The following is an 18,590-nucleotide window of genomic DNA, read 5'->3' as shown; positions in this document are numbered from 1 at the left end:
GACCATCTCATCATGCGGCCTCCTCCTCAAGACCACCCTGCATGTGTGTGTGTGTGTGTGTGTGTGTGTGTATCTATCTATCTATCTATCTATCTATCTATCTATCTATATACACCACTTGGTGTGTGACTTTCCTCCTCCAAAAAGTTGTAAGACTCCTTATTTCCTGCAGATCAAGCTAAACTATTTAGCCTGGCATTCTCAGATCTCTACTTTCTAGCCCATAATCTAACTTTCCTCTCACTTTTTCTCAATACGTTTCTTCCACTTATTGTCCATCCATCCTTCAGTTATGCCCTATGAAGTCCCTCCACTTTGCCTTTCCCCCTGCTTTTCCTCCCATGTGGAAAGGCTCTTCCCATTTCCTCCCACATAGACTCATCGTGGCCGTTCTTGGAAACTGAGCCCCCTCCCATGTCATCGCTGCCATGAAGCCTTCATAGTGGATTACAATGGTCTTTCTTCCCTTGAACTGAACTAGACTTTCCTGTAATGTCTACTGTGTTTTGTTTATTGCATGTTTGCTGATTCTGAAGGACAAAGCAACATGTTATCTTCATCTCCTTCCTCCCTCCCTTCTTTCCTTCCTTCCTTCCTTCCTTCCTTCCTTCCTTCCTTCCTTCCTTCCTTCCTTCCTCCTACTTTCCCACAGTATGTACTGCAAGAAATTGGAGAAAACAGTAAACTCTTGGTAGTAACCTTATTAAAAAAAAAAAAATGAACACACACACACACAGTAATACCAGGCCTTAATCAATGAGACTGTTGGTACTTCTCTCTTACACAGCTTTATCAATGGGACACAAAAAGTTTGGTCATGTCTCTTAGCTTTTAGCTTGGAATTCAAAACCTTACAGCACGTTCCTTTGCAAGAATACTTTATACTACTCAGACACATCCAAGTTTGGGTCCCTTTAAATTTTATGTCTTTGTCCCAAAAGTAATGATCTAAGACATATGAACAACTTTAAAGAGTTAAGTATGCCAGTAATTAAATCACTTAATTATTTATTTCAATAGTGTGTTAAGTCATGCACTCAGCATTTAAACAGTGGTAACAGAATTAGAAACTACTTAATCAGGAAGGGAGCCCACCTTCTGGTTTTATAGATGAGTCAGCCGAGGCTCAGACACCAAGTCTAAATGAGTCTAAATCTTGCAAAGTCCTGGGACGCCTGGGTGTCTCAGTGCTTGAGCATCTGCCCTTGGCTCAGGTCGTGATCCTGGGGGGCCTGGGATAGAGGACCCACAGGGAGCCTGCTTCTCCCTCTGCCTATGATTCCACCTCTGTGTGTGTGTGTGTGTGTGTCTCATGAATAAATAAATAAAATATGGAAAAAAAAGAAAATATTGCAAAGTCCTCTGCCCTCCTCTTCCTCTCCCAGCAGCACCTCTCCAAAAAGAGGTTCCTCTATGTCTGCCAAACCCTTCCCCATTTAGTCCTTCTTGTTTCCCAAAGATTGTCTGTGAATAATTTGCAGCCTTATCCCAGGGACCTAAAGTTAGACAAGGAGATCGACCCATAGCGATGTCTTCCAATTTTTGAAATGATCTTATTTATGTTTCTAAGATAGAATAACCTTCTAGAAGTGGTCTCTAAGCCTTGGTAAAGAGAGAATTTTTATGGACCCGAGGGGAGGTGAATTATAGATTTAGATATGCAAATAGTGATTATGTCTAAGAGTCTGCCGCAAGGAATAGTTAAGAGTCTGAGGACAAGCAGAAGTGGGGCAGGGCTGGGGCATCCTTTGCTACAGGGTCCCGGACCTCCCAGTCAGGCTTGGGCCCTCACTTACCTTCCCCCCTCCCTACACAGAATGGAGCTGTCCTAGAGAGATGCCCCACCTGCAGCCTCAGGGACAAGATGCTTTCAAAGTCACACCGGGATCCCAGGATACTTGGGAATAAACTCTCTCCCCCTCTGTACCATCTTGGCATACCCCGTGGAAAGGCTGGACCTTGCCATGCCCAAGTCCATCCTCCTATCCTTGGCTCTGCTTCACAGGTGCTCCTGGCCCATTTAAAGACTTAGGGACTCCCCTTTCATTACGATTTTAGGGTGGAGGTGGGTAGTAAGAGGAGGAGAATGTCTGTCCTAACATTCCCCTAGGAATGGCTTAAAATTTCAGCCCAAGTTTCACTTTTTGTTGTGGAAGACTGGAAATCCATCGCGATTCTTCTCCCTTGCCTCAACGTGTTTTTCTTCCGTAAAGGAGAGCTTTCTGGATGTTTCTGGATGTAGGAAATAACCTCGTTGTGCTCATTTCTCGTTGAAGCAGCTGCCTAGAGGCTCATCCCCGGACCTCAAATTTCCCACCTGTTAAAAATAACATACAAGGGCCGATGAACGATGGTTAAATCCCCACCCGCCGTAAGCGGTGGAAGACTGAGGCCCACTGCCCTCTGACTCTTCCCCTCGAGGGCCCAGCCGGGGTGGCTGCAGGTTAAGCCCCCCCTCCTCCACCGGCAAGTTGTGAGCATCGGGGCGAGGCTCGGGGGCTGCAGCCAGGGCTCCAAGACGACGCCTCGCCAGATTTCCCGAGGGGGAGGCTCCGCGGCGGGGTGTCCTCCATCCTCTCCGGGGTCCTGTGCCCCTCGGCGACCTCGCCGCCCTCACCCCCCAGCAAGCGCAGCCCGCACACCTCGCTCGCTCCCTCAGGCCCCCCAGGTGCAGGGGGGCTCCCACGACTCCCCGCTTGCAGAAGCCCTTCCCGCCGCTCGCGACCCTCCGCGCCCCCGGCGGCCGCGGACTGGGGCGCTCTCCCGGGCCCCGCCCAGACCGCCCTGGGTCTTCGCCCGCGGGCCTCTGCCAGGCGGCCGCGGAGGGGAGCGCCCCGCCCCGCCCCGCCCCGCCCCGCGCCGCGCACCTCCCGGGGAGACCCGAGCGGGCCAGCGGGCGAGCGGGTCCCGGCGGCTCCCGGGCTCCGGGGCGCGCTCGGCCTGGCGCGGGAACCCGCCCCCGGCGCCCCAGCCGCCGCCTCCAGCCGCGGGCGCCCCGCACGCTCCCCGCACGCTCCCCGCGGGCCGCTCCGAGGACGGGCGCAGGGGCCCGGAGCGCCCTCCCCTCCCCTCCCCTCCCCTCCCGGCCCTCCCGCCCCTCCCCTCCCTCCCTCCCTCCCTCCCCTCCCCGCCCACCGGCCGGCGCGGCGCTGCGCGCGGACTCGGGGACCAGAGCGGCGCGGTGCCCCGCGTGCCCAGCGCTGCCCTCGAGTGGAGATGCGCGAGCGGCAGGCGAGGGCGCGCAGCTCGTGAGACGCCGCCACCGGCCCCGGCCCGGCCCGGCCCGGCCCGGCCCCGGCCCCGGCACCGGCACCATGCGCCTGCGGCCGCTGCCCCTCGTCGTGGTCCCCGGGCTGCTGCAGCTGGTGAGTGCTCGGCGGGGCGCGTCGGGCCGGGGGCGCGGAGCGCGAGGGGCACCGACCCGCGGGCTGGGGTAGAGGGGGGCGCGAAGGGGGGGGTCCGAGCTGGAGGCTCTGCAGGGCTCGGGTCCGAGGGGGCTCGGCGCTGTGTAGGTCCCAGCCGGGATTTTGCCGGGAGGCACTTGGAGGCCGTCGCGCATCCCTGCTCTCGGGGTCACTCCGCGGCTCCCCGCCGGGGGACACCTCGGGCGACCCGGAGCGGGGAGGCTGCGGGGCAGGTGCATCGCTCTGCGCCCTGCGCTCTGCACTCTGCGCTCGCCGCCCGGCGCCGGGACCCCCGGGGAGACGCTTGGCGCCCGGGGGCCGCCGCAGGGGACCTGCTCGCGCAGCTGCACGCCGGAGCCGCCTCGGGAAGCTCCCCCGCGGGGCGGCCCGAGGGGCCCGAGGAGGGCGGCGGGGGGCGGCGGGGGGCGGCGGGGGGCGGCCCCTGCCCGGGACCTCCGTGGGTCCCGCTCCTCCCGCGCCGCGCCGCGCTCGCCTCCTTCCAGCGCACCTCGGTGCCCTGTGCATTGCCCGTGAGTCACATTTCAGGGAGATCCCGACTAAGACCTTCCAGGAGACAACTTGGAAAGGAGAATGAGAGGAGGGCCCTGCTGTCGCCCGTGCGGGGCGTTTCTCCTGCTCTCCGGGCGCTCACCTAGCTAAGGCGCTGTCCCCAGGGCTTTCTCCGGGCTCCACGGGCTTCTTAGGTCCTTATTATACTTAAGGTTTTGCTTACGTTATAGCTCTGGGCTGTTCAAACAAGGTCAAAGAAGCCAAGCCCCTTAGAGAAGGATTCTCTCTCCCTTTCCCTTTTCTTTCCTTCTCTTCTGTTGTTTGCTTTTAGAGGGAAAGATGAAGTAACTTACAAAAAAGTTTCCCTGCGAGACGTATGATGCTGCGGACGCAGAGGTACTGTGCAGATATGGAGGGTGAAAGGCATTCCACAAGGTGTTAGTGAAGGGGACAGATCCCAGGGAGAGGCCCGTCCATTCTGGTTACAACAGAGATTAGCTTCACTTGCACAGCATTGAGTAAGAAATTCTTCAGTGGCATCAGGAGGAAAATGCAGTGCTGTTCCCAGATGTCCTTCAGTGAGCCTTCACATACTGCCCACATGTAATACTGCATGTTAAAATAAATGTTACCACTAAGGTAATGTGCATGCAACGTATATGCCACCTTAGACTTTAGGGTCGCTTGCTTTTTAAAATGTTTAAGCTGGATTCCGATAAAAGATGGGCTAACCAGCAGCATCTGTGGGGTGTGTGTGAGTAAAACTCCAGAAGCCTGGAGAAATCGGGTACTTAGGTAAGATCTTCAGGATATCTTCATGAATCTCACGGTGAATTTAATTTCGCATTCAGTGATCATGAACTGTGTATCTGTTCCACTGAGTTAGACTCTTAAAGATGAGGAAATATATTTGGGCATATGTTGGGAAAAAGTTCTCCTATCAGCTACCGTATTGGAAATGTTACTTTTTTTTTTTTTTTCACACCACCATAGTCAATAGGAAATAGAAAATACATCTTGAAGGGATTATATAGCCTCCTTAAGAGCTAGATTCTAATATTACAGCATGGATTGATTGATTCATTTTTAAGGAAGCTTATGTCAAATTCTAATCCGTTTTTGGATTGTGCTTGGGTTGTAATGTTTTTTTCCTGGAGCACTTTATCATGGTAAGTGAGGTGGGAGCTGCAGCTGTGTGATAAGCACACATTCCTTATACTGCCATCCTTTTGGACAATAAAAGGCTGTTTACATTCTCCACATTCTTAGAGCGGTTTCCAGTCATATAACACAAGGGGGTTAGGATGTGGAAGGAAAACAAAGTGGCTGAGGAGGGTAGACCTAAATGGAAACATTCGCCAATCCCACCATGTACCCTGGCAGGTATCCAGGAGGGCAGGTCATAATTTGGCCCTTTGGAAGGTTCACTGTTTTATTCTACCTTTTTTTCAGCTGATACCGAACTTACTTGCTGAGTCCCAACAGCAAGTGGATAAAATGTTTTCTAGATTTGAAAACTAGTCTTTTACTTTTCCAGGACCTAGAGACATAATGTATTTAGTAGATCTGCCATGGGGCCAGGAAGGGGCGGGGGGCAGGGGCAAGTTTGGGTTATTGTTGGAATTGGATTTTATTTCTTCATCCACCCTGGCAACCCGAAGAATATACTTTTTAAAAAATGCCAAGTATTTTAAATGAGTAGTGGATTCATTTGGGGATTTTGAAATTTAACTTTAAGAAAACTGTCTGTTTCATCAAAAACAATCGCAAAGCGTTGAGTCCAATTAAGTCACTAGCCACATGATCTTGGTACAATAATGAGAATGTTTTTGTAATACTTGAAATTTTTAAGAAAACAGTCATCCGAATTGATAAATATTGCAGGAAGTCTATGAACTACGTGTGTATGTTACCTGCCCTCGTCCAGTTCTCCTTGCCTGTGTCCAGTGTTTTAACTGATAGGTTGCTTTACCTAATTGATAGGATTACTAGGGCTGTTGCAAAATTTAAATATCAATCCTGAAAGTATTATTTTCTCCAAAATCCTTATTCAGCAACACATCCTTTATTACAGTATTAATAGCACATTATTTCTTTTCTGCCATCTAATGATGAGGAAATTAGCATTTGAAATTAATATTATAATATAATGAGTGTTATTTCCTGACATGATACAAAGTAAAGACTTTGCCAGATGACAACTTCTTACAGATTTATATGATAATTTGGAACTCATAATAAGTGTGATTTTTGCCTTTAAGTAAAATGCAGATTGTAAAAAGATTAAATTTGAATTTAAATGGATTATTAGCTTGAGTTTAAGATAAAATTCAGTGATGATTTTTAAAATAAGTTTGTTATGCATTTCAACTTGTTTTTCTGTGATATAATGATTTTATAAAGCAAAATATAAATTAGAAGTGATGTAAGTTAGCGAGTTTTTAGAATTATATAAAATCAGAATACTTGTGATACAAGGTGTTACAATTTTAAGGTCATCCTCATTGTATAGTATCATCCCACATGAACTTATTAAGGGTATTTTGTTTATCTTTAACAAATTAATAATTTTAATATTTGTCTAGTAAGGTATTCATATCATGTATTTATTCTCAGCTCCGTAATTACAAAAGGTGGTAACTCATGACTCTCTTCCATTCAGAAGTCGCAATTTCCCTCATGCAGTTCTGATCCATAAACATCAAAACAGTGTTTTCTAGTGTAGGATCAATAGTCTGTTGGCTAGATGACAATGCACAGGAGTAAAAGTACCACCATATATTGGTTACAACTTAGAGTTGGCCGGGCATTAAAATTAATTCCTCATTAAAAGAATCATTATCTTAGGCATTCTTAAAAATGAGAATTAGGATTAAACAGCCAAGTCCTCCGTTCTAGACACTCACCTCCCCGTGTAAGTTGCGTTCCCTTGGCCTGTTCTGAGATTTATGTTATTTGGTTCTGTTTTAAATGCCATCCACCTAGGAAACTGACTCCTTTTGGGAACTTATTTTTTAGCTTAATAGATTTCCAAATGGAAAAGAAAAGCTTTCTTAATCCTTGTGGTGTTTTTTAAATATTTTTTTATTGTTTTTGATTAATGATCAAAATGCTAAAAAAGGCAGAAGGCTTTTTGAAAAACCTTTTAGAGGTTTTACATTGTCAGCTTAAAATGTGTAGCTCTTGCAAATCGGGTGAATTAAGAAATGTTGATTTTATAATACGTTGCCCACCTTTTACCTATTAAAGAGCTAATCAATACACTTTGGATGATTTAGACATTTAGTAGTAGCAATCAAAGGTGAATATAAATGTGTCACAGGTTTGTGCTTTTGTAAAAGCTCTAAGACTGTCTCTTACTGTTTACATATTCTGCAGACTCCTTTACCTGAAGCATTGCTGGGTAAGATTTGAAAAAAGAATTATAGCTGCACACTCAAGTGCCTACAGTTAGGGCTGTGTCAGCGATTCTGTAAAGAATCTCATTTCTATCTTAGCCATAAGCATTATTGCTGGTAAGAAGTTGGCATTTAATATCTTGATTTGGGAGTCAATTATTTTAAAGCTGCTTTAAAAAATTGGCCCAAATGATTTTGAGCACTCATCCATGTGAGGTTATTCTCTTGTTATTCGTATAGTGTGCAAGATGATGGTTTAACAAACTAATTTCTCTATTATTCTGGCACAGAGGTTATAATGTTTAAATCATTTTAAAATAATCCTTTCCCAATTAACCTATATATTGCACCATTGTGAGACTTTGAAATGTTATTTCATCATAAGCGGTTTTAGTTGTGCCAAATTCAGATGCCCTAATAATTATTTTTATGAATCTTCATTTGCTAACAATCTACTTGAATTTTTTACTACTTTTGAAATGACCAGCGGTGTTAATGACAACTCCATTTTTTATTTCAGAATGTTGTTCAGTAAAAAAAGAATCTAAAGCAACTTACAGCATAGATTTTCTTTTTTTTTTTTTTTTTTTTTTTTTTTTTAAATTTTTTTTAAATTTTTATTTATTTATGATAGTCACAGAGAGAGAGAGAGGCAGAGACACAGGCAGAGGGAGAAGCAGGCTCCATGCACCGGGAGCCCGACGTGGGATTCGATCCCGGGTCTCCAGGATCGCGCCCTGGGCCAAAGGCAGGCGCCAAACCACTGCGCCACCCAGGGATCCCTAGATTTTCATATTATAGAAGGAATTCTAAGATATGATTGAAAACTTCCATTTTATGTTATTTTTAATTTATGAAAATCGAGATAAAAACCTTCAAAAACTGGTTCATTGTGCTGCAAGATCAATATATAATAAGGAATGCCATTTCTTTGTAGAACGACTATTAAAAATTAAAATTTCACTATTGAAACCCAAAAGCTACAGAATATGTTTTCCTTTTTCCTAGTCAGATCATTCAAGAAATTAAAATAGTGTCTTTAAACTTACCGTTCTTATAAATTTTGCCCCTCCGAGATTTATGGATGTATGGTAAGGGACAAGAGAAGTTTTGTATACTTAAACTACAATAATAGTGTTGTCTTAAGAGTTGCATATCCTTAGAATTTTCAAGTTTCTTTCACACGGTTTGTGGCTTTCTTGTCTCCCCCAAAAAACTATAAGATTGAGAAGGACATTTTAAATGTTCCCACTTGTAGGGATCCCTGGGTGGCGCAGCGGTTTGGCGCCTGCCTTTGGCCCAGGGCGCGATCCTGGAGACCCGGGATCGAATCCCACGTCGGGCTCCCGGTGCATGGAGCCTGCTTCTCCCTCTGCCTGTGTCTCTGCCTCTCTCTCTCTCTCTCTGTGTGACTATCATAAAAAAAAAAAAAAAAAAAAAAAAAAAAAAAGAAAAAAAAAAAAAAAAAAAAAAAAAATAAATGTTCCCACTTGTATATTGGAATGAACAATGCATTTGGTGTTTTCATTTCTAAATAAATGGCACATTCAACAAATATTGACTATTTTGACCCAGACTATGCACTGAGACCATAGCAGATGTTGAGGACATAGGAGTAAACAAAATAGGACTGATCTGAGAGTGTAAGTGTGTGGATGTGTGTGCACACACGTGTGTGTATGTGTCTTGGGCAAGTCACTTAGCAACCTCAATCTCTCGTCTGTAAATGAAGTCATTAATGATAAAGTGGATGGAAAGTGATTTCTAGCATTACTTTCCTTTTTTTTGTTACATGGTAACAGTGTCTCAGGATTTTTCTTTTCATGAATTACATCTTCCATTATTGTAGAAAGTATGTGTTACATACAGACATAATTGTTTTAAATATAAATTTTACATGGAGTTTATGCTGTGTAACTACATCACAAATGATATGTATATTTAGAAGTAGATTTAAAACATTGCAAGATTAATTAAATGTTATCTCTGCTTATGGGAAGAGAAAATTAGTGAAAGTAGGCAAAGGGAATTGATGAGCATTTATTTAACCCATATAATCAACAAAATCAATAAAATTTAAATTAAAATGGTATAGTCAGGCTTTTTCTCCTCCATACTATTTTTGAATTGAAAACTACCAACATCTAGTCATTGCTTTAATTTAAATAAAAAGTAAATTGACTCTCAGTTAAATTCTAATTATTAAGATAAACAACATAACAGAGTAATACTGTACTTCAACCAGAAAATGATCATGGGACTTCTGTGCTCTTCAGTAGAATCCAGCCTCTTTAAATCAGAAATACTTTTAACTCCAGAGGTTTCAGGAGTTCAGATGTAAATGGTATGGAATTTTTAAAAGAAAACAAAGAGCTCACATGTGAGACCCTATCAAAGATGGAGAAAATGTCAGTGGTTTTAACATTAGGAAACAAGCCATCTGAAATAGACTGACTCGTCCTGGGGTTCAGTCCAATTACACTTTAAACAATGTAAATGTCTTGAAAAATGAACCCTGACTTTGTGCTATTGCTGTTCGGGGCCAAATAAAGTAATTCTAGGATCACAGAAGCACTTGTTTAAATCTCTTCATGCAAGAATATGCAGGATTGGGATTTTCAAGCATCGTGATATAATACTGACAATTTTAAAATTTTATCAGTTTTACCTTAAGTTACCTAGCATGTATATTTACTCATTCAAAACAATAACTTAAGAAGTTATTCGCAGGGAGAGACCACATGTTTAATTTATGTCCATGTAATTTCCAGTCCAGGTTTCTAGCTCTTATTTGTGTGTGCAGACTTAGCCAGTGAAAATGAAAATGATTGATGGACTATGACAATCTGCACAATATTTTGAATGGATAATGTATACAGTAAGAGAATAGAGGCTCTAAAGAACTATTTAACATTTTGTAGTAATGATAACAATAATTTTTATTAACAAAGTTTTGCATTTTGGTAATCTAAACAGACAACAATTGGGGTCAGTATAAGGAATATTGCTATGGAGATAAAAAAGGAGGTGACGTTTTCAAAGGTGTGTTTTCCATAATCATGAGTTCATCTGCGAATCCCGTGTCGATGACCCCCAAATTTGTATGTCACTTCCTACCCTACCGTTCAGGCTCTAAGACCATATCTCCATAGTTTACTGTTCATTTTGACTTGGATATTTTACTACCAACTCACACTCACTCAGCATATTCAAAGCCAAGCACATTTTTCCTGAATAAGTGCTTTCCAGTATTCATGGGTTCAGATCTTGAAGTCTCCACCTCCCCCTTTTTAATGTATGGTGTCCTTGTGTTCAGACAGGTGACTTGATATAAAGCACTATGTGGTTTATTAGATTCTTTCACATATGTGATCCCATATTTTATCTTCACATCAGCTCTGAAAGGTAAGCAGAGCAACAGTTATTGCATCCACTTTACAGATGAAGAAGCAAAAGCTTTGAAGTTTTCAGAGATGGACTGTAGACCGGAAAAGATAAACCTTGCATTGTCTACCCAGCCCAGCTGTTAGCTCAGGGCAGCCTCCATTTATAGCAGGAGGTTGTGAGATCTGTCTTTGACATCCAGAGCGATAGGCTTGAGGAACATTTCTGGGTAACATCTCATTCTGTTCAGTGTCCATGCTGAGATAGAAACCTCAACTCACTCATTTTAGAAATGTGTTAAACAAGTTTGTGATAGAGTCAAAGAAGGTAAATACAACAAACACATTGCTGGAGTTGCAATGTCCCTTAATCAAGAGTTGCATTTACAATTTAGTCTCACAGAGTTTAGTTTGCCAAGTGCTTTGGCTTTTATGTAACTTTAGGGTTTTTGTTGGCCCAGTAAATGTGGTTCCAGTTGGGATCAAGAGAGGTTTGAGAGTTCCTCTAATTTCTCAAGATCTCAACCTGCACTTCTTCAAGACTGAAAAGGTGAACAGGAAGAGCGTGAAAGGTCTTGATTTCTGTTAAGGGCCACTTAATCCTGGTTGTCTAAGGGGCGGTAGGAATGTGAGAAGCCTGGGGGATGGGGCCGGGCTACCTAGTAGGTGCTTATGCTTGTGCAGAACTGTGAGCATAGTTGTGCTTTAGCAGTAGCAAGCCTCCTCTTCTTCTCTCATCCCTTTCTTATATTTGTAAAGATACTATATCATAGTGGATTTTGTTGGCTCTTCCACCCAGACTTCTTTGGATCTCTTTTTAACATGTCTATGGACAACACCCCCCCTCCCCCCATCCCCTCCACTTTTTGGTTTCTATTCTAACACTGGACAACTATAAATCTCCTTTGGGAAGTACCCCCCGGTGTTGGTGTTGGATGCATCTTGTTAGAAAGTACTCATGATCAGAATGTCCTCCTGTTCCCTTTTCTCCCCCTTCAGCCAGCTCTTAACAGATGATTCACAGGTACCAGTTCCAGGGTATGGAAAGCCATGTTCTCTCACTCCGAGATTTGGCGGAATGTTCCAGAGGCAGCGGCCTGAAACTACCTCAAGTGGATTTTGCTTGAGATCACACACCTGCATGGCTGTCTTCCACTCTCTGACCTGCAGCCCCACTCCCTTACCCGACTTCCCTGGAACCGCTTCTTTAGGAATCACTTGCATTCCAACACTTGTCTCGGGGTCTGCTTCTGGGGAAACCAACCTAAGATTTCTGTTTAAAATTTTTTTTAATATTCAGGAATTTTTAAGATAGCCATTCTCGCCCCGTCTGCTTTCTGTCATCTCACAGTAAGAGATAATCACTATGAATAATTTAATGTGTATTTTTGCAGAAATTATGGATATGCATGCTTTTATCATAATTATACTAACACAGCATAATGTTCTATAACATTTTTAATGCAAAAATATATTGTGGCCATTTTTATGCGATATAAAACAACTTATGTTTTTGAGGATTCATAGTGTTTCATAGCATTGACATACCATAATGTGTTTGATCCATTCCTTATGAATATTTTGACTCTTTTGGATTTTTAAAATATATTTGTGAATATTTAAAATGAATTCCTAGAATTGTAAATACTGGTTCAATGCTGGGAATGTACAATATGATTTTTGATAAATATACATTTTCCCCTAATGGACTATGCCAAAATATACATACATAGTGTTTTCGCGTATCTATGCCCCTTTGTGGACAGTGTTTTTCCTTTTTTTAACTTTGCCACTCTATTAAAGGAAGACACCTCATTGTTTATTAGGAAGATAAAGTGTGTTTTCATATTTAATCATTTGTATTTCTTATTCTTGTATCATTCTTCTTTCTATTGCTTTAAACTTCTATACTTTTTTTATATTGCTCTTGCACAATTGTTTATTTTATTATTCCTGGATTTTTTTACATCATGGGAGTTGTTGTAGATACTGTTTCTATGCCTGACATTTTAGATTTTTTTTTTTTTTTGCTGGCATACAAGGAAAGATATTTATTTGAGCATATTTATGTTCATATGAGTTCTATTTCTGTACTATATTATTTTTAATTTGATTCTCCTGGATTTTATGTATAGATAATTGTATTATCTCTAAATAATCTTATATGAGACTCTTTCTATTAAACATTAATGCCTCTTGAATTAAAATTGATTCTAGTGTACTGAGTAAAACCTTCAGAATAGTGTTGACAAACATTGGGAAAGTTGGGGTTTTCATATTTCCAACTTTAATGGAAACTTTACTAAATATGATGTTTACTTTTAGCTTCTGATAATCTATCAAGTTAGAAATATACTTTTATATTCCACATTAAAATAAATTTGCTGATCGCAGAAGTCAATTTCAGATACGGTTTTAGCATCCTTCAAAATGATCAGACTAAAATGCTAACCTTTTTATATTTATTTATGAAACCTAATTTTCCTAATATTTTCCCAATATTAAGCTGTTTAAGCCAAGGCAAACGATCTGCCTTTTTTTTTTTCTTTTTAAAGATTTTATTTATTTATTCATGAGAAAGAGAGAGAGAGAGAGAGGCAGAGACACAGGCAGAGGGAGAAGCAGGCTCCATGCAGGGAGCCTGACATGGGACCCGATTCCGGGACTCCAGGAACATACCCTAGGCTGAGGGCGGCGCTAAACCTCTAAGCCACTGGGGCTGCCCTCCCATTTATTTATTTATTTATTTATTTATTTATTTTTTAATATTTTTTTAATTTTTATTTATTTATGATAGTCACACAGAGAGAGAGAGAGAGAGAGGCAGAGACACAGGCAGAGGGAGAAGCAGGCTCCATGCACTGGGAGCCCGACGTGGGACTGGATCCCGGGTCTCCAGGATCGCGCCCTGGGCCAAAGGCAGGCGCCAAACCACTGCGCCACCCAGGGATCCCTGCCCTCCCTTTTATTAATTTTAAAAGAAAAGTATGCATTTTTGTGCACCTTCAAATTTATTTAGCATAAAATTATATATGCCCTTACTTTAATTTTAAAAAATTTACTCCACACCTGTGAATTTACTCCATGTCCCCCCCCAAGTTTGTATGTTTTGAAGCAGTAGTAGTAGTAGTAGCAGCCCCCCAAACAGGGGGCCTGCCTTCCTCCTTTCTAGATCAATGGCTGTAACTAGAAGCCTTCTGTGGCAGATTGTGCAGTTCGTTCTGTAAGCTGTCCAAGGTGAATGAAGCCTCACATTAAGAGCGAGCATCCAGAGCCTCAGCCCTCTTTCTGCTCACTGGGGGACGTTGCAGCCTCCAGGGTGCTGCCCTGGTGCCTTGGTTCACTCCCAGCTCCTCCTGGGCTGAGCTTGGTGGTGGGAAGAGGGTACTCAGTGGCGCTGTTCTCCTTTGCCTTTGTTTGGTTACAGGCTGCTCCGCACATCTGGCTTTTGCATCATTCTGATTCACTCTTCTTTCCTCCCTCTAGAGGTTCTCAAATCTTGCAGGCTTTTGGCATCCTTTCCTCTTTCTAGCACCACTATGCATTCATTCTTGTTTTTGCATTCCTAGTTCATGTCATTGGAAATTTAGGAGGGAGGCAAGGTAAATACATTCACTCAGCTTTCCCCATTGCAACTGGAAATCTTTTAGTCTTTTTTGGCTCATTTTTCTTCAGCCCTTACAATATCCATTCAGTCACAAAATCCTATGAAATTTCCTTCCAAATCCTTCTGTAAACTGTCTCTTCCTCTCCACCTGCTGCCATTTCATCGCTACAGCAGCCTCCTAGCTGGTCTACTTTATTCCAAAACAAGCCTTGTAAATTCATTCCACATGCCATAGAATCATCTGTTTTAAATCCTCTTTTGATTTACTATGTCACTCAACTTTTAAGAATAAGATTGTGATTCCCTTTTTCTTAACATACCGTGTCTAAATTTTTTTTTGCCTGGTTTTCCAGCCTTAAATCTCTCGTCCAATATTCATCATATACTATTAACTGCAGCCAGATTTGTATCCTTAATACTCCATGAATACTTCAGAGTAGAGGAAAAGCATGGGTTTTGATATCAGATTGACTTGGGTTCCAGTGCTTTCTTTGGCATCTTGGACAAGCCAATAGATCTACTCAATTTCAGTTTCTTCATAAGATAATGTCAATTATAGCTATTTCATAGGGTTGTGATGATTATATACAAAAATGTAAAATGCCTAGTACTTAGCATTAGCTTAACAAAGATGAGTGTTCCTTCCCATCTGCAACACCTTAGTTTCTTGCTATGCAAGCAACAGAAGCTGACTCTGACAAACTTAAGCAGAGAAGAAATTCATGAGAATGGAGTGACTCACCAGAAATGTTGGAGAACCAGGCATGTATAGAGCAGAATCAAGGGTCTGGGTGTCAGGAAAGTATCAATTAGGCAAGATGATGAATACATGCCAACTTTTTTTTTCTTCAGTTCTTGTTTTGCTTCATTTAAGATGTCATGTTCTGGTTGAGAGAGTCTGGTTGACTTGAAAAAGGTGGGATACTTTGATCAGCAGTTCTACATGTACTAGGGAATCAACACTCTATGTTCCCATTAGAGAACTTGTGATTAGAACTCCCACTAAAGGAAGAACTCTATTAGAGAAAGAGACACAAACACCTCCAGCTCTTCACCTTAATTAGTGTGATTTTTCACTCATAGACATAGACAACCAAAGATCACCAGACATTTAAGAGAAATCATTGGCAAGAAGGAGGAGGAGGAGGAGGAGGAGGAGCTACCCTGGAGGAAACAATTAATATAAGGGATGGGTTTCAATGTTAAGGATTCCTAATTAGTAATCTCAGAAACTCAAGAGGATATTGCATCCTGAAAATAAGAACAGGCTGCTTTGGAAATGAAATATATAAATGACAAAATTAGAAAGCTGAGGAGAAGATTAAAAAGAACAGGGCTAACATTCATGCTGGTGAACTCTAAGAGGAAGTCTGCCAAGACAGAACCAAAAAACCAAAATAGGAAATGGGAGTGAATAGTAAAGAGACATAGAGGACAAATTCAGAAAATCCAGTGAGGTGACCCAGAAACAGAGACTATGAGAGGAGGGAACCTAGAAAAAAAAATGTTGAAGGTGCTGATTTTTAAAAAATTAGTGAAATTTCTGAACTCAAAGGGAAAAATAAGAAAATCTGAAGAGTTTTCATAGAACAAGAGATTACTGACACGCACACACACACACACACACACACACACACACCTCATTAACCACACTGGATATTAGAAGCAATGGAATAATGCCTACATAGTTAGTTCTAAGGGGAAAGCGATATTGAATCAACAGCCAAATTATTGAATATGAAGGAAAGAGAGGGAAGAAGGAGAGAAAATCAGAGAAAACAAAAAAATGGGGCATGCAAGGATCTCAGGGGAGGTACCATTCATTCCATATGGAACGATCTTTAAAGACATACCTCAGCCAAGCAAGAAATAGAGAACAGAGAGATGATATGGGATACAGAGGTGTCTGAGGATGACTCAGAAGACGTGAAGATCCGTTAGCCTCTGACCTGGGAAAAGTAGGAAGTTCTGTTTCCTTCTCTGCCGTCTAGTTACACTGTGGCTCTATGGGGAATCCCATTTCAACCCTCTCAGTTTTATAAATGCTGTTTATTAGCTCACTGTGTTTAGAATGGATTGATACACAAAGCATGAATGATTTGAATGTAGTTTAAGAACAGAATGTAACCACAATGAATGTTAATGAACTAAAGTAATAGAATATAATTAAAATTGGAGAGTAAAAGGAATGTACCGGTGAAGATAGGCAAGCATGACAGTTTATCTTTCATAGTAAGAAGTGAAGAGAAGCTGTCTAATGTTAATAAATTAACAAATGGACTTAAAGTCCTAAAAGCTACCAAATAATAGCAGAATTAAAAATGCTACCACCAACAAAAATTCAGTGTGTAAATTTATTTTTTCTGTCATATCAAACAGATGAGAATAATAATGTTAGTAGTAACCTCTGGAGATGGCTTTTGACCTTCAAATGTGATTTTGTATACGTGTACTTGTTTTTGTGTAGTGCTTTTGAGAAATATTATCACTCTATGAATTTCAAAATAAGGGAGGACTTTTAGGGGCGGGAGCCTCCCAGCACGTCTAAAGGCATGCTTGTGAGGTCATGAGTGTGCCTTCACTGGGATGTGACGACTGTTAATGGCACAGATTGAGGTGATGGTTTCATGAGTGTATACTTATCTTCAAGTACATCCATTATAAATGTGTATAGCTTTTTGTGTGTCAATCATCCCTCAATAAAGTGATTTGAAAAAAAGGAGTAATCAGAGGCAATCTCTTGGGTCATGCAGTTGGGCAGAGTTTCCCAAACCCAGCGCTGCTGACATTTTGGCCCAAGTAATTACTTGTGTGAGGGGTTCGGGGTAGGGAGAAAGGGGTTGTCCTGTGCATTGTAGGATGTTCAGCAGCATCCCTGTCCTCTACCCACTAGATGCCAGTATCAGACTCTCAATTGTGACAACCAAAAGTGTCTCCAGACATTGACACATGTGCCCTGGGGAGCAAAACAGCAAAACATACCAGACTGAGGCTCACCACTGTAGAAGATTCCTGGCTGTGAGAAGCTGAACCAAGTGACCACTTTGGCCTCTTCCAATGAAATACTTTGTCTTTGCACTGTTGGGAAGGAGTCAGCATTTTACAAAGACCTAGTTTCTTAACACTTTTTTCCCTCCATCTCAGTTTCCCTCCGCTCAGTCTCCTTCAGTTCAGTTCAAACAATATTTTTGAGTGTCAGCTCTATTAGGCATTCTGCCCAGGGTACACATCTCTATTTAACAAATTCTCCTTTTTAAGGGAAATGGAAGAGTGATCCCCCTGATATTGCTCTCCTGGATATGATTTCCCTCTTTAACAGAAGTTCACACATTTTATTTTGCCTCAGGTACAGCTCTTAACCAGTTGTTAGGGCTGGCTCAGAGAATTTTAGTAAAGCCTTTGAATTTCCATATTTTAGAATGCAGTAAAAAGAAAAAATACTTCGTAGAAGATAGAAGACAGCAAATAAAACTGAAAATGATGATCACAAATAATAGTTGGTTAATACAAATATGAACTAAACCACACTGGATGCATGTATTTGTTATGATTAAAATATAGTGGGATTACATTCTTCAAAGAGTCTATCACAAACCCACATTATAATATGAATATTAAAACTGAAGAGTAGGGCATCTGGGTGGCTCAGTGGTGGCTCAGCATCTGCCTTCGGCTCAGGTCGTGATCCCGGGGTCCGGGATTGAGTCCTGTATGGGGCTCCCCACAGGAGCCTATGTCTCTGCCTCTCTCTGTGTCTCTCATGAATAAATAAATAAAAATCTTATAAGAAAAAATCATCCAAATCTGGAGAGTAACACTTTTGAATGGGAAATTTGATCCACTGTATTTTGAGATTTTAAAAAGTAGCTTAACACTATTAAATTCAGCTCTTAGGAGTTAGAATGCATTTCCTTTTTATTGAAAAATTGGGAATTTTCAAATTTATTGAAATGTAAACTCTGAGTTACTCTATTTTTATAAGTGGTATGCATCAGTTTCTTCTACATTGGAATGCATTTTTAATTAAATTTCTCCTTTAAGGCAATTCTCTTTTTTTAAAAATATATCTATGAAGATATACTATAGAAGTTGTGTCTTCTCCCCCAGAGGTAAACATGGTAATAAACAAGTAAACAGAATCCCTGCTGGTGTTAAAATTTGAAATACAGTATATTTTTGTGAAATTATAGCTATATATAAATAATGACTATATGGGGATAAAATCTCAGAACCACAGCGGACTACAGCACTATGCCATTGTATCTATGTTGGATGAGCCTCTTCCTAG

The 18,590-nt window shown here is 41.8% G+C and overlaps 1 protein-coding gene across 1 annotated transcript in view; it reads left to right on the top strand.

Annotated features, from left to right (window-relative positions):
- The first annotated feature begins 3,175 nt into the window (after positions 1–3,175).
- Positions 3,176–18,590, top strand: part of NXPH2 (neurexophilin 2) — a 110,521-nt gene continuing 95,106 nt past the window's right edge. Inside the window, exon 1 of the mRNA XM_072789056.1 lies at positions 3,176–3,365. Coding sequence (XP_072645157.1) covers positions 3,315–3,365 — 51 coding nt within the window. The 5' untranslated portion in view covers positions 3,176–3,314. The remainder of the gene's footprint in view (positions 3,366–18,590) is intronic.

Source organism: Canis lupus, chromosome 20 (genome assembly GCF_048164855.1).
Source record: "Canis lupus baileyi chromosome 20, mCanLup2.hap1, whole genome shotgun sequence".
NCBI classification, from domain to species: Eukaryota; Metazoa; Chordata; class Mammalia; order Carnivora; family Canidae; genus Canis; species Canis lupus.
This window is presented reverse-complemented; position numbering and strand designations above follow the sequence as displayed.